The sequence below is a fragment of the Lathyrus oleraceus genome, chromosome 2 (assembly GCF_024323335.1).
Source record: "Lathyrus oleraceus cultivar Zhongwan6 chromosome 2, CAAS_Psat_ZW6_1.0, whole genome shotgun sequence".
Classification (NCBI taxonomy): Eukaryota; Viridiplantae; Streptophyta; class Magnoliopsida; order Fabales; family Fabaceae; genus Lathyrus; species Lathyrus oleraceus.
This window is the reverse complement of record NC_066580.1, coordinates 44,332,847-44,355,995: the sequence shown is the minus strand read 5'-3', so window position 1 is coordinate 44,355,995 and position 23,149 is coordinate 44,332,847. Positions and strand designations below refer to the sequence as shown.

Genomic DNA, 23,149 nt, shown 5'->3' with positions numbered 1-23,149 from the left:
CCGGATAGTGATTTCTATGCATTAATCCTAAACATAACAAGAGCGCTTTAGGATTAATTAGGGTTTATCAATTTCCAAAAATTCCTTTTAATTCAGCTGGGTGAGCGAGAGAAAAACATTTTGGCTTAAGAGTATAGCCTGAGCCAATAACACGAGAGTGTGAGGCAAAGTCTTTTAATTTGATATTTTCTACTGAAAAGTGATTTACCTTCTTTTAATGTTAATTGTTTACCGAATCCTCGAAGAATAATGTAATTTACATACTAATGCCTCTTTATTGAATACTTTCATTATATTATTATTTCTAGTCCAATTTTATTTCCCGTTTCCCTTAATCTAATCTAAAAAAAGAAAACAATCATTAGCCTTATCTTTACATAGTAACTTTAGATAACGATAGTTTGGTTTTTTGTCCTTTGGGTTCGATATCTTTTTAAAACTATGCGATACAACTATGTACTTGCAGTTAGACATTTCGAAAGACATACTAAGTCGCGATCAAGTTTTTGGCGCCGTTGCCGGGGACCAATTAAGTCAATATCGTAACTCCATTGTCGCACGGTATAGACTAAGGCAACTATTTTACTTTTTATTTGTTTCAGTTGCATGCCAAACACTCGCTCATAAGAGAACGAGTTAGAACAACCGATAGACAAAGTCAAGCATTATATTAGACTAAGATGTCGAATTAGAAGATACCGTTTAGAATACAACCTTCTTGATCCTAATATACCCAATCCAGATATGGCTGCCCCTGCAAAATGTCCTTTAAGGGACTATGTTGCCCCATCTCAGGACGAACCACACAACAACATTGTTGCCCCTGCCATCGACCGAAACGATTTCAAGTTGAAACCTTCGCTGTTACAAGCTGTACAACAAAACTAATTCTCTGGCAGCCCTACAAATGACCTGAATCTCCATCTATCAGTATTCATACAATATGCATATACAATAAAAGCTAATGGTGTTAATCCCGAAGCAATACGATTATGTTCTTTTCCCTTTTATTTAAGAGACAGAGCTAGAGCTTGGCTCCAGTCTTTATCGTCCAATTCCATAACTACATGGGACGAATTAAATAAGGTCTTCTTAGCAAGATATTTCTCACCTAGTAAAATGGCTATGCTAAGGAGCCAAATTAAAGAATTTAGGAAAAAATACAACGAATCACTTTTTGAAGCATGAGAGAGATATAAGGACATGTTGAGGATTTGCCCGCATCATGGGCTTGAACCATGGCTTATTATCCACACCTTTTATGGTGGTCTCTCCTATAACCCCAAATTAAACCTAGGCGTTGCAGTTGGCGACGCTATAATGGCTAAACCATATGAAGAGGCTTATCAAGTTATTAAAAATATGGAGAAACCTCAACTAAAAGGAGTTATGTACGAAGTCAGTGGCATAGATCACGTCAATGCTAAGGTAGATGCCCTGAATCAAAAGATTGAAAGTTTGACCATAACTCCCACGGCCATTATGGTTGACGTAGCCCCAAGTTGCGACTTATGTGGAGTACCAGGACAAAACGTTTCTGAATGCCAATTACTAGCAGGCATCACACCTGACTAGTTAAACTATGCTCAAGGAAACTCGTACTTCAATACTTACAATCCAGGTTGGAAAAACCATCATAACTTCTCCTATAAGAATAACAACGCCTTGTATGCTCCAAATCAACCACATCTTGGTTACCAGAAGCCAACTTAGAGCACACCTTAAGCCGCTCCTAAAACGCCTAGAAAATATAATCTTGAGTTAATGATGGAAAACTTTGTTTCTTCTCAAATGCAACAAAATAAGGAGTTTATGAACCAAAACGTCCATACCTCAGAATTACTGAAACAATTAGCAACTAAAGTAGATTCTTTGGCTACTCATAACAAAATGTTGGAAAGTCATATTTCTCAAGTAGCCCAACAACGGGCAACTACCGTAGCTCCAGCTGGAACTTTCCCTGGTCAACCTCAACCTAACTCGAAAGGTTAAGTTAATTCTATCACATTGTGAAGTGGGACGGAGTTAAACTGACCAATTAATCTCTGAACACAAATTCCGCCGATGGCTCAGAAAAATGGCCAACCTGATAAACCAGAGGCAAAAGATGAAATCAAAGAGGAAAAAGAGAAGGCGAAACCATACGTGCCTCCACCACCATATAAACCACCAATCACTTACCCTTAAAGACTAGATAAGTCCAAAACCGAAGGATAGTTCAGGATGTTCGTCGAACTCTTGAAACAGCTTAATATTACCATCCCTTTCACCGAAGCTATTACACATATGCTCTTATATGCAAAGTTCCTAAAAGAAATCTTATCTAACAAGAAGAAACTTGAGGATGATGAGACAGTGACGCTTAATGCAGAGTGCAGTGCTATCATTCAGAATAACATGCCACATAAACTAAAAGGTCCTGGCAGTTTTTCCATACCCTATGTGATAGGGAAGTTTGTAATAGACAAAGCCCTATGTGATTTAGGGGCTAGTGTGAGTTTGATGCCCCTTTCCATTTGCGGAAGAGTCAAACTGGGAGAGTTAAGACCAAAGATAATATATCTCCAACTAGCAGATCGTTCTGTTAAGTATCCCATAGGAAGGCTAGAGAACATTCCCGTACAAGTCGATCAATTCTTTGTCCCTACCGATTTCATAATAATGGACATCAAAGAAGATTCTAACATCCCAATTATCTTAGGAAGGCCCTTCCTAGCAACTGTCGGTGCCATTATAGATGTGAAACAAGGAAAAATGACTTTCTAAGTGGGAGAGGAGAAGATTGAATTCATTTTATTACAATTTCTAAAAGCACCTGCCGTAGACGGCACGTGTTGTTTTATGCACATCATTGATGAGTGTATAAAAGAAATAAAAATGGAACCATCCGAGGATACTGAAATTATAAAAAAAAACCCAACATCACCCATTCTTGAGGATGACCAATGGAAAGAACCATCGGTAGATGACAGTCTAAGGGAATGTCTAGCATTAACTCCAAATCATATACCATGCCAGAAGAAACGATATATAGAACTTAAAACACTACCGAGAAATATGAAATATGAATTCCTGGACACAGAGCTTAAGCAACCAGTAACAGTCAATGTCGATTTAGGACAAATAGAAATTGAAAAACTATTACATGTCTTAAGGAAATACCCTAATGCCTTAGGCTACAACATATCAGACTTAAAAGGAATTAGTACCTCTTTGTGCATGCATCACATTATGCTGGAGGATGACTCGAAAACCTCTAGAGAACACCAGAGGTGACTAAACTTGATTATGACTGATGTAGTAAGAAAAGAAGTGTTGAAATTATTAGAGGCGTGTATTATATATCCCATATCTAACAGTAAATGGGTCAACCCATTACATGTAGTACCCAAGAAAGGTGGTGTTACGGTTGTCAATAATGAAAAGGGCGAGACTGTAGTTAAACATGTAGTAACTGGATGGAGGATATTCATGGATTATAGAAAATTAAATAAAGCCACTCGCAAGGATCACTTTCCCAAACCTTTTATCGATCAAATACTGGAACGATTAGCTAAGAATTCTCATTTTTGCTATCTGGACAGTTACTCAGGATTCTTTCAAATTCCCATCCATCCTGATGACCAAGAAAAGACAACTTTCACATGTCCTTATGGTACATTTTCCTACAGACGAATGTCGTTTGGACTTTGTAATGCTCCCTTAACATTTCAAAGGTGCATGATGTCAATTTTCGCAGACTATATAGACGATATCATGGAGGTATTTATGGAAGATTTTTCCGTTTGTGGGCAGAGTTTCGATGGTTGTCTAAAAAACCTAGAAATGGTACTTGATAGAGGTGTAAAGGTTAATCTCGTGCTAAATTGGGAGAAATTCCATTTCATGGTTAAACAATGGATAGTACTTGGGCACATAGTGTTTGATAAGGGGATTGAAGTCGATAAAGCGAAAATAGAGGTTATAGAAAACCTTCAACCCCCGAAAACTGTTAGAGAAATACGAAGCTTCTTCGGACACGCCAGTTTTTGCCGACGGTTTATTAAGGATTTCTCTAAAATAAAGAAATCATTAACCAACTTATTAATTAAAGACGCGGAACTCGTTTTTGACGAAAAATGTATGGAGGTGTTCGAGTTATTGAAAAACGTCCTAATAACTGCGCCCATCATGCAACCACCTATTTGGAGAAAACCTTTTGAGATAATGTGTAACGCGAGTGATTATGCTGTAGGCGCGATCTTGGGACAAATAACTGATAAAAAGCTTCATGCGATCTATTACGCAAGTAGAACCTTGGACCAATCACAAATGAACTACGCCACGACTGAAAAGGAGCTCCTAGCCGTCATTTTTGCATTAGATAAATTTCGCTCCTACCTTGTAGGAGATAAAATAATTATCTACATTGATCACGCCGCAATCAGGTATTTATTGAATAAAAAAGACTTCAAACTAAGACTCTTAAGACTCTTGAGAATATGAAATCGAGCAACAACCAATCAACGATGATTTCCCATATGATCGACTTGTAGCTCAAATCGAAAGTAACACAACTGAATACCCTTTAACCTATAATGACGCAGAAACTTATGAGGTAGGTTGTGGAGGCCATGGTTACTTAAACTACCGTGTCGTGGTATGTTGACTTTGCCAACTACCTATCAGCCAGAGTACTTCCTCCAGAGCTAACTTACCAGCAGAAGAAGAAATTCTTCCACGACTTGAAACACTACTACCGGGATGAGCCCCTTCTCTTCAAAAGAGACGCTGATGGTATCTTCCATCTCTGCGTCCCAGAGGAGGAAGTCGATAATATCATACATCATTGCCATGCTGCACCCTATGGGGGACATGCTAGCACCTCGAAAACTTGCGCAAAAATCTTACAATCTGACTTCTTCTGGCCTAATCTGTGGAAAGATGTTCACTCTGCGATTATACATTGCGATCGGTGCCAACGCACTGGGAACATCTCTAGACGCGATGAGATGCCTTTAAAAGGTATCTTGGAAGTAGAAGTTTTCAGTGTGTGGGGCATTGACTTCATGGGCCCGTTCGCATCCTCTTTTGGTAACAGATACATACTCTTCGCTGTAGACTATGTGTCAAAATGGATCGAAGCAATAGCTTCACCTATAAACGATGTACGAGTTATGATAAAGCTCTTTAAGAATCAAATATTTCCTAGATTCAGTGTACCGAGACTCGTCATTAGCGACATAGGCTCCCACTTCATTCCCAAAATCTTCAGGAAATTATTATTCAAATATGGAGTTAGACACCGAATAGCAACGCACTACCACCCATAAACAAGTGGATGGGTCGAAAACTCCAATAGGGAAATTAAACAAATATTAGAAAAAACAGTCGCGACCTCTAGGGAGGATTGGTCCTCCAAGCTTCACGAAGCTCTATGGACATATCGTACAGCCTATAAGACCCCGATAGGAACCACACTGTTTAAACTAATTTATGGTGAGGCTTGCCACCTCCCGGTTGAATTAGAGCATAAAGCTTATTGGGCCATTAAGGCCCTAAACATGGATTATGCAACCGCAGGTGAAAAATGAATCTTAGAGATACATGAACTCCAGGAACTGATATTGGACGCCTACGAGAATGCCAAAATCTATAAGGAACAAACTAAAAATTGGCACGATAAACATATCTCAAGGAGAGAGTTTAACGAGGGGGATTTAGTCCTACTATTTAACTCTCGACTACGACTTTTTCTAGGAAAATTACGTTCTAGGTGGTCTGGCCCTTTTAAAGTTACCAAAGTGTTTCAAAATCGAGCTATAGGAATATAAGGTAAATTTAATGAAGTCTTTATTGTGAACGGACAACGTCCAAAACACTATCATTGTGTTGACAATAAATATTTTTATACTAGTCTAAAGTTAGGCGAGCCGCCAGCTCTTTCAACAAGTTAATGATTTGATGATCTGTATCGAGCTTACGACATTAAACAAAGCGTTGCGTGGGAGGCAACCCACAATTACTAATTACTAATTTCCCAATAAGTGGTTTACTTGTTTTGACCAACACTAACTCTTTTCATGTCTCTTTTCAAGCTACTAACTTCATATTAACTTTAGGAATGGAGAACATAGATAATATGGTTATTACTTTTAGAAATGTGGCACAAGAGCAACGTTATGCAACTCTTTTTCAGAGAGAGGTGGCACTGACGAAATATCCTGATGGACATACCATGGCTACCCTAGGTATAGGAGAGAGCATTAATTTCATGTTCAACCAACTTGGGTGGGAAAACTTTACTAGGAAGAAATTATCAACATACCATAAGCTAACACTACAATTCCTAAGTTCCTTTCTCTATGACCCTAACTAAGCGAGGGGATTCAGTAGAGGACGAGTGCCATTTAAGCTTTTTGGGTACACCTATAATTTTAACCATCGTGAGATGGCAGATCTGTTAGGATTTCCTAATGGATTCGACATTTTCAAAATAGCACAAGAGGATGCATCTATTACCCATAAACTTGACTATTTCTGGACTAGAATTTCTGGAGAAACACGAACTGAACCTGATTCCAGGAACTCCACCTAAATCCATAACCCTACTATTTGTTATTTCCATATGATCTTAGCTTACACCCTTTTTGGAAAACCGGAAAGCAGTACCATTGTGTCTAGAGATGAACTATTCATCATGTTCTGTGTTTTTCAGTCAAGTCCAGTTAATGTTGCGACCTTTATGCTTGAAAACCAAGATAGGATTACCCATGCTACTCATGGTCCCATCCTGATTGGTGGATAGATCACCTTGATTGTCACAGCCTTAGCACTAAGAACCGCACTCTCCTGCCTAACCCCTCTAGGAGGCATTCAACCAATGGACATTACTTTATTTTAATAGAATATTAATAAGAAACCTTGGACCTATGGAGTTCCAGCTATTAATCAGCCATGAGGTATTTCACAAATTCACCCTGCCCAACATTGAGGGAACCAATATACACAACCGTAACAACTGGCTTTATGATTTAGAAGGCCAAGTTGAGTCACCTTCACCTCCTAGAGCCCCTCTTGTTTATGAGTTCCATAGTCCTCCTCCTCTCTCTAATGCACCTACACATGTCTCTGTTGCTTGTGCCACTTCTCATAACAACCATAATTTGGCACTGGATACCCTTCGGACCGAAGTTACTTCTATAAGAGCTGATGTTACTGCCATTCCCCAAGACTTATACAGCTTTATGGATGTAGCTAACGAACAATTTGATCACCTTCACCAAGTGGTGTATTCTAGGCGCCCTATCACTGATCCTACCGATTATCGTAGTGGCTAATTTACAAGACTTTTTTGCGTTCATGCCTAACACTGAAGCATTATGGACACCGCTTTATTTAAGTGTGTGTGTGTGGGGAGGGGGAGGGGGATACCATTTCATGCTTTCTATTAAGGATTTCCTTTCAAGACTATTATTTTATGCTTCTTCGTTAATAATTTTTAATTGTGTCAATTTTTTTTAATTGTGACGTGCTACCGACATAAAACATGCGAATATTTCCTGTGTTATTAATGTCATTTTATTTTATATGCATGTATTATTTTATTGGTTCATCGCACTTTATTGATTGATTAATTTTTTTAAGGCTATGTGTTCCATTTAGCAGCAATTTATCATTCAGAAGCCTCTTAAAACAATTAACAATCGGCAATTTGCCTTTTTCCTGAGCCACAAAACAGGTGAGAGAAAAAAAATGTTTCTGAAGCTTGTGGCGTTCGCCACAACCCTCATGGCGTTCTCCACATAGCTAAAACTAAATTTTCACATTTAAGGTTCGTGTCGTTTGCCACAACCCTATGGCGTTCACCACAAACCTCAAAAACACAAAAACACGGTTTTTAACGCACAACCCCATATTTTCCCACTTTTTCAACTTCCAAAACCCATTAACTCACCTAAACTCCTCCCCACTAACACCTTGCGTCTCCAACCTTTCAAACTCCCTCTCTCATTCAACTATTTAAACTCTCATCATCCTATCCAACCACATTGCCAAACCTCAATTGAACCCCATTCTAAAACTAATTTCCACTCACACCATGCCTCCAAGAGCTCAAGCTAAAGAGAAACGACCTGCGGCAGATTTGTCAAACCTCATCTTCAGTGAAGGTGAAGTTGGAAAACTACAAAAAGAGAGATACATGAAGTTCTACGAACGTTCGGTCACTCCGACAAGGTATGCCGACGAATCTTGTCTATGTAGGTTAGGATTACTCAACAATGTGCAATGGATACTCGATAGATTAGACTTAGCACACTTTTGTTCATTGAATGATGCTACGTATGAAAATCTAACTTTAGAATATTTGAGTATGTTTACTTACTATACGCCTATGGTAGATCAATATTCTTCTGGCATGGTAAGGTTTAGAATGTTTAATAGGGATTACGAATTGAGACAAGATACTCTTGGGGACATGCTGCATTTTCCCCATGGGAATGGTATAACTTATGCATGTCCCTTGGAAGAAGAATGGAAGTATGAACCATTCCGTTTTTGGGAACAATTGACAGGTGAGAGAACATTTGATTGGGAAGGGCTAAAAGTTTCACATATCCATAACCCGGCCATACGCTATGTGCATCGCATATTAGCTAACACAATTTTTGGCCGAATAAACAATGGAAGGGTAAATTCTAAAGAGCTTTTATTTTTACATGCTGCATTCTCACCGACACGAGTCAATGCGACTCCTTTCATGCTGGAACACTTGTAGTTTATTTATGCAATAGGGGCTACCCCTTTCTGTATTGGAGGTCAGGTTACCTCCATAGCCCGCGCATTAGGCTTAAGTAACAAACTTGCAACTCTACAGCCCCTACTAACGCCCTCCCTGGATATTGATTCCTGTCGAGTCCAACGTTTAATTAAGGACATGCGGGACGACATATACTCTGTCATGGTTGGTAACCGCGAGATCAGAAGTATCATTTTACTTTTCCACACACGCACAAATGTGCGTAACAGGAACAATTGACTTTAGGATATGACCGCCCCTGAACCCGATCATCCTGCCTCTAGTGACATACCTGTGCAGGATAACCAAGGTGGTAAGACTGATGATGAATATGATGAGATGGAGCACGATGATCCCACTTTCTCTGATCCTACTACACGTGCACACACCTTACCTGTCCCTTCTAACACTTTTGCAGATACCTCTCCCTGACACCAGTCCCGAGAGGAGTATGATTATGTTGGCATCATGACCACACTTGACGATATTCTCTGTGAGTTGCGACACCGTAACGATGTAGACTCCGAACGGGACCAGCTGTTGAGAGATATACAGAGACAGCAAGTCAACATGATGGCACAGATCAAGCAGATACATGATCAGTAGTACGACTACACATGAAGGATCGAGCATAAGTTATCGGTCCTGATTGAAGAAATGTAGGACATGCGTGTAGGGAATGAGGACTTGCTTGAGTATATACAACATGTAGGTATACCACCTCATCATCATGGTAGGTATGGACGAGCACGAGGCCGAGGCCGTCATTGAGTACTCCATTCAGGTTCTATCTTCCTTTTCCACCTTTTATCAAAGCATTGGGGATAATGTTCGGCTTAAGTGTGGGGGAGGAACTTTATCGCTTTTATTTACAACTTTCTTAGGTAGATTTCTTGTTTTATCCATTTCCATTTTTATTTAATTGTTTAGTGTTAATTGAGTTAATGCATGTGTTGTCGAGTCTTTATGCATGGTTTCCACTATTTATTGATCTTCTTGTTTCTTGGGCCATAACAAAAAAAATCTTGAAAATCATTTCACAATTAGAAAGTTCTAAGTTACAAATGACATTGAGGTTTAATTATAAAATCTTGGGAAATTTGTGTGCAAGATCGGTATCGTTTTAACGTCTTGAGTCTCCTAAACATGCGAATTAATTTGAATATTCATTATGTCAAAAACCTTGTATCCTTACCTAATGAAATAGTTCAGGCGGCCAGTGAAGAGAATAGCAATCCAAAATGCAATGGAAATTAAAATTTTCTCCTTTAGTGATCCTTATGAATGGGAATGATCAGTGATAGAATCTGTTAATTCCTTAGGATTGGCATTAATTTTAGAAAACAAATAATGTAATCATCTCTGTTGTTTTAATATGTTGGGTTGAAGAAATTACTTTCTAGGTGAGATCTAGGGAAGTTACTTTCTAGTACCATGGACAAGGATTTAGGACACTCAAATAGACCACCCATGTTGGATGGCCCTAACTATGATGACTGGAAGCCTCGTATGATAGCCTTCTTAAGGTCTCTAGACAGCAAAGTCTGGAGAGCTGTCAACAAAGGATGGGAACACCCAATGAGGACAGGTGAAGATGGAGTCAGTGTGCAGATTCCTGAAGAAGATTGGGACAAGGAACAAGAGGCATTAGCTCTTGGAAATTCCAAAGCCTTGAATGCACTGTTCAATGGAATCACTAAGAACATCTTCAGGCTGGTGCACCACTGTGAACTAGCTAAGGAAGTTTGGGATACCCTCAAGGTAACTCATGAAGGTACTTCCAAGGTGAAGATGTCAAAACTTCAGATGTTGACAACCAAGTTTGAAAATCTGAGGATGAAAGAGGATGAGACTATTCATGACTTTCACATGAATATTCTTGAAATTGCAAACACCTCTGGTGGACTAGGTGAGAAAATGACTGAAGAGAAACTCGTAAGAAAGATTCTCAGGTCCTTGCCTAAGAGGTTTGCTATGAAGGTCACTGCCATAGAGGAGGCTCAGGACATCAGCAATATGAAGGTAGATGAGCTCATTGGTTCTCTCCAAACCTTTGAAATGGGCTTAGGTGAGTATGCTGAGAAGAAGAAAAGCATAGTCCTTATAGGAGAAGGATATACTAGAGGTGATGAAAGTATATCAGAAGCCTTAGCCATGCTTGGGAGACAGTTCAACAAGCTCATAAAGAAAGTTGATCAACAGGGTAAATCTAATGTCAAGAACATCCCATCTGACATAAAGAAACGATCAACTCATAAAGAACAGGCCAACCAAGGCAAGGGAATCCAGTGCCATGGATGTGATGGATGTGGTCATAGTAAGGCTGACTGCCCTACCCTTCTCATGAGGCAAAGGAAAGGGTTATCTGTCACCTGGTCAGAAGAAGACACTGAGAGTGAATCTGAAGGAGAATCGGGCAAACAAGTCAATGCTCTGACGAGTGTTTGTGCCTCAGAGGATAACTCAAGTGGAGATGAACTCACATTGGATGAGCTTGCTGTTTCATATAAAGAATTATGTGTTAAAAGTGCAGAAGTTTGCATCCAAGGAGAAAAGCATAAGAAACTCATCAAAGAACTAGAAGCTGAGAAACTAGAGCAGCTGAAAGTCATAGAGGGTCTGAAGAGTGAGATTTCGTTGCTAATCTCTAAGCTAGACCATATGACCAAATCCATCAAAATGTTGAATAAGGGATCTGACACCTTGGAAGAAATCCTGAAGATAGGACAGAAGTCTGGAAACACATCTGGTCTAGGCCTTGGGAAAAGATCCTCAACTGAACGCAAACGCCCAAAGGCTAAAGTTCAGAAGTCCAAAGGGATGTCTCATTCAAAGTCACAACATCGAGGAACCAGAATGAACAACCATCAGAAGAAGAAATTCAAGAGATGGAAATGTCATTACTGTTGTAGATTCGGTCACATAAAACCATTCTGCTACAGGCTGCATGGTTACCCAAACCAGACCCCTCAAGGTAGGCCCAAGAAAAAGGTGTCTAATCATAATGCTCCCATTAAGAAACCAACATGGGCGGCTAAGCAGACACCTCAGGCCAATCCTAAGCAGCTGGCATCTAAGATGCACTTCTCTCCTGAGAATCAACAGTGTGTTGCTAACCTTGCTTACACTTCTTCAAGGGGACATATCAAACAAGATTGGTACCTTGATAGTGGCTGCTCAAGGCATATGACTGGGATGAACTACCTAGTGGTGAATCTACATCCCTCTAACACCAAGTCTGTGACATTAGGTGATGGAACTAAAAGAGAAGTCATGGGTGTTGGGAAGCTGGATTGTCCAGAAGCTCCAAAATTGAGTGATGTATTGTTAGTAAAAAGACTAACTGTGAACCTCATAAGCATAAGCCAGCTGTGTGACCAAGGATATAAGGTGGAATTTACCAAGGGAGGATGTGTGGTGTTGAATGGGAGCAATCAAGAAGTGATGAGAGGAGATAGATCCAAAGATAATTGCTATCTATGGAAATCAAAAGACTCTATCAACCCCCCCCCCCCCCCCCCCAAGTGTCCTTTGACCAAGGGAGAACAGGAAGGGAAGGTGGGACATGGAAAACGTGATGCACCTCAGGTAAAAGGAGTGAAAAAGAGCATTTTCAAGGGAACTATGAGAAGAGCCTCATATCTGTCCTTAGATAAAAGGACATACTATGGAAAATGTCTGCTCAAAAGTAATGAGCCCTTGGTTACCTTTGGCCATCATACAACTGATATGACAGCGAGGGATAGACAGAGGTGCATGTTATTGACGTCTGCAGAAACTCAGTACCTTGCCTGTGGAGGCAGTTGGTCACCTCCAGTTTGGAGGAACCTGATGCAGACAGAGTACAATGTCACACAGAATGTCATGACATTGTACAGTAAGGACAAAAAGAGAAGGTGTGCATCTGAAAAGTTATAGCAACTAATGAAGTTAGTTAGCTACTGTTTAATAAGTCAAATTATTAAACATATGGTGAGCGCTGAGTGGTCAAAATTTAATAGACCTTACTCCTGCACAAAGCGTTCCACATTCAGTCGTTTCATTCTCCACTCGTGGAAACCCTCGTCCAAAGAAACGATTCTTCTTCCCTCTCCAATTTTCAGCATGGCTCGTCAATCAGACACCTCCTCGTACACCACCATGTCTGATTCTCACAGCACCGAGTCTCACCACCCTACCCGGGAGGAACCAGTTGTGGACGCAGCAACTTCGTCCCATGCAAGAAGACCTAAGGAAACGGTCACTGGGTTTTCATCAGAAATCGCCCTTGATGAACACACAAGGGAAGGGTCAAGGTATGTACATAACTCCATTGCAACTATCGTCACTCAGATACTATCTGGCAATCGAGATGTTCCTGGGGTTTCTGTTCCCTTGAACACAATCATTCCTGACATTGCTGCATGTCAAGATAAAGCTGTTGTGTTGAGAAAAAATGTCACTGACAATGTTGAGCAACCAGATGCTCATGAGGGATCAAAGGTTGAAAAACCCTCAGGCAAGGTGAGAAGTGAGAAGGCCAAGGTTACTCAAAGTGTTGAGGACAAGTCTAGGGCTGAGACGATTAACGTGGAAGAACTCTCAGACAATGATCTTCTGGCTACAGTTGTTCCTAGGATAGCCAAGAGAGTCAGGACCAGAAGGGATAAAAAGGCCGTGGAGTTGAAGTCCCCCTCCAAGGAAGTTGGTGCACAAAACCCTCACAAGCAACCAGAGTCAGAAAGCACACACAAGAGGAAAAGCTATGGACCTACAAAAGCTTGGAGCAAAGAGGTGCCTAAGAAGGTGAAAACCAAAGCTGTGGTGGCAGAATCTGAATCTGATGCCCCATGTGATGTCACAACATCCATGTCCAGGAAGAAGCCCTCTTCCAGTAGGTTGGCAACCAGTATCCCAGAAGTTCCCATTGACAATGTGTCCTTCCACTTTGCCTCCAATGTTAACAGGTGGAAGTATGTGTACCACAAGAGGCTGGCATTGGAGAGAGAACTGGCACAGAATGCCATGGACTGTAAAGAGATTGTGGATCTCATCAAGGAGGCAGGGCTGATGAGAACAGTGTCACAACTTCCTAAGTGCTATGAGACCTTGGTGAAGGAGTTTATTGTAAATCTGTCAGAGGAGTGTGCTGATGGGAGATCCAAGGAATTTCGAAAGGTCTATGTGCGCGGCAAATGTGTGACTTTTTCCCCCTCTGTAATAAATCAGTATCTGGGAAGAGCGGATGAAGACCAACCTGAGCTTGAAGTGACTGACAATACAATCTGTCAAGTCATCACAGCAAAGCATGTCCGAAAATGGCCTCTCAAAGGGAAGCTAGTAGCCAGTCAACTAAGTGTCAAGTATGCAATGCTGCACAAAGTTGGATCAGCCAACTGGGTACCCACTAACCACAAGTCAACTGTGTCTGTGGCATTAGGGAGGTTCATCTATGCAGTGGGAACCAAAGCTAAGGTGGACTATGGTGCCTACATATTTGATCAGACAATGAAGCATGCTGGGAGCTTCAGTGTAAAGGGTCCCATTGCCTTCCCCTCTCTAATATGTGGAATTGTGCTGAATCAATTTCCACACATCCTGACAGATAATGACTTTGTGAGGAGAAGGGAGAGTCCATTGGCTTTCAGCTACAAGCTGTTCCTGGGCAAGCATGTCCCGGACATTGTCGTGACATCGGGAGAGACTTCCAAAACTAGCCACCAACCAGACAAAGCTGATGTCATTGCAGTTCTCAAGGAGACCTGCAAAGAGCTGGGAGCTAGAAAGAATGCACTGGAACAGCTCATCTTGCAGCTGGAGTCTACTGCTGAGGACACGGATGGAGCTGAAGGGCAAATGGCTGAGGGGGAGGAAGAGGCCAACTCTGAAGAGGAGGCTGATGAGGAGGCTGATGATGAGGCAGAGGATTAATCCCTTTGGTGCTGTTTGTTTCTGTTATGTGTGTAATTCATATTTCTTTTGTGGGTCTGTATATTAAAGTGTTGCTTTGGCAACATTTTTGACAAAAAGGGGGAGTGACAAGTGATACCCCAGGACAACAGAAGTTTACATTGTTAAACTTTAGTATTAAAACAGGTACCCTTTCATAACAGATTGAAGTTTTCCCTACTACAGCTGCTGGGTGTTGAAGTGTGTAGTTAACTTCTGTGTGCACACTGTTGTATGCCTCTGTGTGTTTGCTGATATGTGTGTGAAGTTTTTATTTAACTTCCCCCCCCTGCAGCTGATGTTGAAGTTTAGGTGCAACTTCTAATATATATGTGCTGCTATGTGAAGTTTTCATTTAACTTCCATGTGTGTGAGTGTGCTGCCACTCTGAGTGTATTAGCTAGTATTATTCCGCTGCTATGAACTCTGTTATGGGGATCAAAGTGTTTTAGCCAAAAATTTGCCAAAGGGGGAGTTTGTAGGTGTTTAATTGGCTGCATTGTATGGTAAAACACAAATGTCTTGACTGATGTCATGACATGTATATGTAACTACATTGTAGTTACTGCAGGACTAGCTAACACAGGATTATTGAATGCTGTGACATTCATACCTGTCAACAGATACTAAGGAACAGAAGCTCTGTTAGAACTTAGTATTCACTTGCAGTCTGGTTATCAAGGAAGAACCAGACCTGGCATAAGGCCTACTGATTGAATGTCAAACTGGATGTTGTGACATTCATCATTGACAGCAGCTACTGAAGATTGGGCAGAGTGGTGTTCTGCTATACTTCAGCATATTAGTTAGTTTGTTCTTCAAGAGAATTACAGAACTAACCTAAGGCCAACTGTGTAAATGTTAAGTTGGACACTTTGACATTTACTAATGTAAGCTGGTACTGTAGTATGGTCATATTGATCATGTACAGGTCAGCAGTTTTGTACAGTCTGGTTTCTGGGAAAACAGACTCAGCATATGGACCTTGATGTCAAGCTGAATGTCGTGACATTCATGCCTGACAGCATATGCTAAATTGTAGGTTGTTCAGTTTTCTGTTACAGCTTTCTCAGGCTATTCTTTAGGAAGTCAACAGCTTAGAGAAAATCCAGGAAATCAACAACCAAGCTACATTCAATGAACCTAACAAATAGCCTATTTGTTAGCAACCTAAATATTGAATTTGAGGGAACGTATGTGACCTAAAATTCAGGAAAATACAGGTGCAAAAGCCCAGGTGCTGCAATATAAAAAGGAAGGCATTCCTCCATTCAGTCTCAGGGATTTTGAGGCGTGAAGATTTAGTGTGTCCATCTTACTTCACTGCTGTATTTTTGTGAGTCTAGAATTAGACGTATCTTGTAAGCCAAGTCATTATCAAATAGATGATTGCTTTGGCATAGGGTGTTCATTGAGTTGTAAGTGTTGTGTCACTCAAAGCTTTTAAGCGTGAGTGCTGTGTATCTTGGTTTAAGCTGTGAAGCATAACCAAGAGTTGTTTTTGAAGTGTGACTTCAAAGTGTTTTTTAATATCACTGAGGTGATTGAGGGGGAGTGAGTAGGAACTCTGATCTTAGATTAAGATTGAAATTGCATTGGGTAGGGATTAAGTGATAAGTTGTAAACGGGTGAGTTTAGCTTTGAATTGATACTACTAATAGTGGATTTCCTCCCTGGCTTGGTAGCCCCCAGATGTAGGTCATGTTGGACTGAACTGGGTGAACAATTACTTGTGTTATTTACTGCACTTACAATTAAGTTCTGCATAATCCCTGTCTGTGCAGAATTGGATGTCATAACAACCAGTGTGACATCCAAAGTCTGATAACTAGAATTTCAATTGGTATCAGAGCAGGCATCCTGTTCTGTCTCTGGATGAGATCCATGGGTGATACTTTCTGGTAGCTGGCAAGGAGTTATGTTAGTACTGAAGCTGGAACCTGTGTAAGGTTCTGTAATTCCCTGAATGGTCCCTTGAAGTAGGTGGATGGACTGTTCATGACAGGAATGGTGTGTACCTGTCTATGGAGGTTGGCTATTGGCCTGTGTGTGGGACAGCTGTGCCAGTACTAAAACACATTCAAACCTGGTATGGTCTTGGAGGCCAATCTGGTGAAGTGTGTGTTCATAGGTTGAGTTGTATTATGATTTCCGCTGCATAATACATGGCAAAACTCAAACTCTGATGTAGTTTCCCCTCATGTGGATGAAAGGCTGCTGTGTTCAAGATCTCATCATAATCTACTGAAGATGTCAAAGATACTTGAGTCTCCTCGAGTCCACTCATCATGACGTTCTCACTTCGGGATGGTAAGAGTCACTTAATCACTGATTCTCTTACTCTCTTGAGTAGTGTATATGAAGACCTTGAAGACCTTCAAGGAAGGTGTGTTCCAAGGAGGTGGAACCAATGTTCTATGTGATGTTAGAACATGTTGTTCAACAAGTATGCAGCTACTGGTTGAAGAGCAGATGTTTTTAGGGTTCAAACAATGGGATAATACTGTTTGGAACCTACTCCTGACCTGGAAGAGGAGACATCTGTGTGTGCTAAGTTGACAACTGGGTCAACTGGGTGTGTGCTCAAGAAGGTCATCCCTAGAAGTTGAGCTGGTTGAGATGTGACTTTGTGCAATCTCCTGCTGTTAGGCATCTTCCTGCAGTTTGATCAGGATTGGATAGTTGTTCCCTGAAGTACTATGGTGTGTTGGAAGACAAGTCTCCTGGATGTTAGCAGTCAATAATGGGGTAACCTGATTGTGATATCATTTAAGGGGGTTGGAACCATGAATCTTGTTATTCAAACACCACGTTCAGAAGTGGCAGTTCTTACTAGGAGTGAGAATATGAAGATTCAAAGGTTGGTTGAGGTAATATGCTCTGGCAATGCATATCTACTATCGACTGGTGTTGTGTGTCTCACTAGTACTTATGGTCAGCTGAAGTCTGATTGGTGTGATTGGAGGAGTTAGTTGCCACTGGTAAGGGATAGTGTATGTCATGTTGAGACATATGTGTACAATGCATGGATATTGGTGTGGAGTATCCATGATTGTTAAGTTGAGGGGGAGTCTTGGTTAACCTCCTCAAGTCTGGTCAGCCTAGGGTCTGGTTGGCTGTTGACCTGTGTCACATGGGTTCTGATTGTTGTGTGACACATTTGCAAGGAAGGATTCATCTCTCTCATTCCTAAGGGTGAATCTAATCTGGAAAGAGTCTCAAGACTATTAAGGTGCTTGCAAGCAGAAGATGTTGACACTAGAAGAGTATCCTCCAAGCACTCTTATGGTGGAAGTATCTGAAAGGATAATTGGGAAAGGATTTAAGATCAATGTCTACTTGTGTCAAGTACAAGTATTTAATTGATTATCCTTGGAGCTCAAGATAACTGATGTTCTTAAAGATGTTGGAACATCTCTTCTTCAAGATCCTGTGCAGAATCACAGGAAGGATAGTACATTGGGGTATGATCTATCTCTTTGGTGGCAGCAAAAGCATATGTTCTCTGAAAAGGTTTCCTGGCAAGAAACATGTTCAGCCTTGGTATGTACAAGAAGAAGAAGACATCATAGTCTTGATGGTGGTTACTTGGATCAGTTTATTTCTGATCTAGGTTAGGAAGTGCATTAGCTTATGCACACTGTGAAGTCAAGAACTAGTGGCAGCAGTCTTGACATCATGGAAACAGCCCTGCTTTAGGAAGAGGAATCCTTGGCATAGCTGAAGGGTTAGTTTCTAACTGGTCCTTCTGAAGACTCATACATCAGAGTGTCTGATGTCTTTGGAGAAGAAGCAGGGATTCATCAAGGTGTGAGCTTGGATGACGTAACTGCAAACCTGCAGGATGGAGGTTGTTTACTCAAACTTGGTTCCACAATCAAGTCTATGAGAACATTGAACTCTTGTTCTGTGAAGGGAGGAAGTTCTTTCAAGTGGCAGAAGAAGGAGCTGAATTCAACAGCTAGATGTCAAAACACAATGTTGTGACATTTGGTTCAACATCAGACGCTTAGTTGGTGAAGTGGCACATCAACTTGAGATAGAAAGGTCTACAGGGTTGTAGATTGGATACTTCAAAAGCTTGAAGTTCTAGTCTCACTTGAAAGGTCAGAATATCTTTGGGAGAAGTCTGATAAATTTGGGGAGGTCAAAAAGCAGCATTTGACCTTTTCATATGAGGATTCATGAAGGAGGTAATCAACCAGTGGCATTTGGTCTATCTCAGAAGTGAGTTCGAAGAATCAAGGTAATCAACATAAGGCAGCTGATTAGTCTTGAGGAAAGTCTGAGACAAATTACTTTTGAACAGAAAAGTATTAAGTTAAAGACAAAAGGAGAAGTTTTCTATTCATCCCTTGGAGCTTGTGGTAGGAGTTCTGAGTCATCTATGGAAGATTATCTCATGTAATGGGATGAAAAGGTTTATGTCCCAACTTATGTCTGGGTTCTTCTTGATCAAGCTGGTGACTCAGTGATATCTGAAGACTATCAGATGGTGTTCCCTGTTATGTGTGATGGATGTCCTAACAAATGTTAGAACATTTTGTGAAGTGGCCGTCTGTTCTGGTTAGAAGAGAGATTGACTCTGGGTGTGGATGTGTTCAACCAAGAGGGTTGTTCAGAGGGTGCGCTCTTGAAGACATGAAGATGAGTCTTATGTTTTCCATTCATCAAGTGGGTTGAGTTCTTTTTGAATCAGGAAGAAGGTGAAGGTCCAACCAAGTTGGATATGTGTGACCTCCAAGAGAGTAGGTGGTCCATGACAGGGGGAGTTGTGCCTTTGTGCTGCAAGCAATCACCAAGCTTGTGGTCTATGTGTTCCCAGATGACTAGGTAGTTATCAGGATGCTGTGATGTGCAGCAAGGCTGAGTGAGCAGAAGAATGTCTGACCAAATGTCATGACATTGCCCTGGACAGTGCTGTTAATTCCTTCTGAATCTTAAAGTCATTAGGAATTATAAGGGTGATGTGGCTAAGTCTGATAAACCAGAATAAGCCTGTTGGCTACAGCTGTGTGGTACAGGGGGAGTAACCATCAACTGAAGTGTGAAAAGTTGGCTGTAGCAGTGCTAGGTGTCAAGTATCTACTGGAGGGATGACAGAGGTCTTGTTGAATACTGGCTGAATGCAGGAATGTTAAGACATCGCGTGCAACGTGTCTGACTGCATATATGGAATGGTCTCCATGCACTGGAACGGCTGTTTTGGAAAAGAAACAGTCAAGAGCTATAAAAGGTATTCAAAGATAGTCTGAGATTTTGTTGGTGATTCTTTGACTGTTTCTCAGCAAAAATAAATGCATCTTGACCAAGCATTTATTTCTACCGGAAATTCCTAGGCACGGGCTGGACTATTTAAAGGATGCAATAGCTCTCTTCCTCTCACAAGAAAAACACTCCATTCTCAGAATCATGGGGTATGTTAAGGTTTGGGCAAGCTGCGCCTGGATCTGGTTTTGTGAAGGGTGCCTTTACAAATGTTTAGCTAAAAAGGGGGAGAGAAAATATAGTCCTAGGGTTGAGAATGTACCAGAAGAAAGCCAACTGTGGATGTGGCAGCAAACAGAAGTTGGCATCAGGCACAAAATCCAACAACTGGGTTTACCACTTGTGTCTTGTGATCTGAGTTAAGAAGACAGTTGTGCCTTGTGATCTGAGTTACATTGTCTATGTACTCAGCATTACATATTCTTCTGGAAGCTCTCCGGTTGAGGGGAAGGGTTCTGGTACAACTGAGTATTGTCCCCCTTCTTCCCCATGTACACCAACTTTGGTGTTTGTGGTGGTGGAGCCAATGACGGAGATGAAGAGCATTCCCAAATTGGGATGTTTTGTCCAGTGTAGTGTTTATTTGTTTTAGCTAAAATTTGCCAAAGGGGGAGATTGTTGATTCCTTAGGATTGGCATTAATTTTAGAAAACAAATAATGTAATCATCTCTGTTGTTTTAATATGTTGGGTTGAAGAAATTCAACATCTGGACCAACATGTCATGTACGATGTCACGACATCAGGTCTGTGACATCGCACATGTGTAGGAAACTGAATTAATTAATTCAGTATATGTCATGGGATCAGCAAGGATATCTGGTGAATATCCTAACTCCCATGTGGAGGTCTTGAAGACTAAATCAGAATATATATAGGCTCTAAACATGGAGATATATATGGAGAGAGTTTAGGAACTTGAAGACCTTGTTTGTAGCAGAATTTTTCTGCTGAAGTTGCAACAGCAAAGAACAAGTCTGCTGCAGTTTTCTGAAGGCCCAAATCCAGTTGGGTGATTAGGTTATAAATAGCTGATTGTAATCTAGTTTTTGTAAGCCTCTTAGAATGAATTTTTAGGGGTGTGTGTAAGGTAAACCTCCCAATCTGTGGGAAGGTTACCATGTGTTTCTCAGTGGTAAACCTGAGAGTGTTTGTCACTCAAAGCCTGTAGGCAAGAGTGATTATGTTCTTGAATGAAGTTGTGAAGCAAGTTCAAGGTGTTTGCACATTACATTGTATTTGTAGTGATAGGAATGGAAACTGGAGGTTTCTATCTAGGAGTTCCTAGGTATAGATTGCATTGGGTAGGGATTAAGTGATGAGTTGTAAACGGGGGAGTTTAACTCTGAATTGATACTACTAATAGTGGATCTTCTTCCTGGCTTGGTAGCCCCCAGATGTAGGTCATGTTGGACTGAACTGGGTTAACAATTTCCTGTGTTTGTTTTCCTTCTGTATGATATAATCATGTCTGCCATAACTAAGCATGTATTCCAGTCTGTTCATCAAGATAATAGCAGACCTGATACATAGCCTTCTGTTGGAATGTCAATCAGAATGTTTTGACATTCATCAACAACAGCACATACTGTTTAATAAGCTGATGAATTCAGTTCAGTATGTAGTGAAGTCTGGAGTTCAAGAGCACAACAGACCTGGCCAAAAGATCATTGTGAAACTGTCAAACTGGATGTCTTGACAGTTCTTCCAGTAAGCTGATACTGAAGTAGAGACTGGTTGGTCTTTTACAGTACAGCAAATTTAGCACAGTCTGTTTTCAGGAACCAAACAGACTTAGCATAGGGTTCTGGACTTGGATGTCAAACGGAATGTTGTGACATTCACTCACGACTGCATATGCTAAATTGTTGGATGGTTAGTTTTCTGTTTCAGGATTTTTCTCAGGCTATTCTTCAGGAATCCACCAGCTGATCTAAAATCTAGGAAACTAACAACTAAGCTACAATTAATGAACCTAACAAATAATCTATTTGTTAGCTCCTTAATAAGTGGAGATTAGTTTAACTTGTTACAACCTTTAATCTAGGAAATACAAGTACATGACCAACAAACTGGAACAATGTAACAGATGATGTCCAAAACAGGATTTAGACATCGTGCTGATAACTGTGTAGGAAAACAACAGTAGTGAATGTTATGGTGCACATAACTAAGTGTTCCTCCATTCTAGGATGACATAGAAGGAGAGGATGTGACACTGTGAAAGGGTGCACATTAGTACAGAGTGTAATAACTGTCTTGCTGTATTAGGTACAATGTTAGATCAGATGTCATGACTTGAAGTAGAACATCTGAATACTGACTACACCAGAATTTCAGAATCATTACCTCTTGTGGAGATTGAAACCTTTGATGCAGATCTAAGGAGCGATCACGAACGTTGAATGGTGACAACGCCTAGACTCAGTCCACACTGACGGATTCCTTCAGTATCAGTGCTAGCTGCTATGAATGAAGGCTTTGAGTGAGAGAGAGATAGAGAGAGAGAGAAATGAAATTTCATTTGTTCAAATGCTTCTGCACAAGGGTTCTATTTATAGAACCACTTATGTGGGTTGTAAGCTAAAAAGCCCACTTAAGTGTATGTGGCCCATATCTTATGATATACCAAAATTACTTAAGCGCGTGATACCTTACCATATTTTGTATTCTGATTAAGTGCAACGTATCTTACGATGTTATACAATTCACTTAAGTGCATTGTACCTTACGGTGTTTCTTCTTTACTCTATCTCTCATCAATCCGTCCTTTTGCGTGTGACCCTGTAGGTTTTCGCGGCATTGCCAATTATATTAAATCACGTATTTAACATAATAAATAGTGAGCGGTATCTAGCAACACATCACTGCTACTGCTACCCAAGACATGAAAATGTCATGTGATATGAAAAATTCTTTTGTGATAATACTTATATGTATAATTACCCTTTTACCCTTATGTATATATTGAACACAAGGCATAGGTTGTGTCATCCTTGTCCAGTTCAGTATTGGGCTCTTAGATATTCATCCTGTTACGCAGGATGGACAAATTCCATCTAGGTCACTCATCTCCCTCAGCATGCTTCTTTGAGTACCCATCAACTGTCTTTATGGCCATCCAGTTACGGACAATGTTTGATCAGTAATAAAGCACTCGACTCAACATCTAGGG

At 40.7% G+C, this 23,149-nt stretch overlaps 1 protein-coding gene and 1 non-coding gene across 2 annotated transcripts; one reads left to right on the top strand and one right to left on the bottom strand.

Moving 5' to 3' along the window:
- Positions 1-1,125: 1,125 nt before the first annotated feature.
- On the bottom strand, positions 1,126-1,232 carry LOC127124536 (small nucleolar RNA R71). The gene has a single exon (XR_007804016.1). It is a non-coding gene; the product is annotated as a small nucleolar RNA R71 (small nucleolar RNA).
- Positions 1,233-2,223: 991 nt separating this feature from the next.
- LOC127121850 (uncharacterized) lies at positions 2,224-2,766 on the top strand. Its single transcript, XM_051052282.1, has one exon. It carries the CDS (start codon positions 2,224-2,226, stop codon positions 2,764-2,766), a length of 543 nt encoding a protein of 180 aa, XP_050908239.1.
- Positions 2,767-23,149: the final 20,383 nt, after the last annotated feature.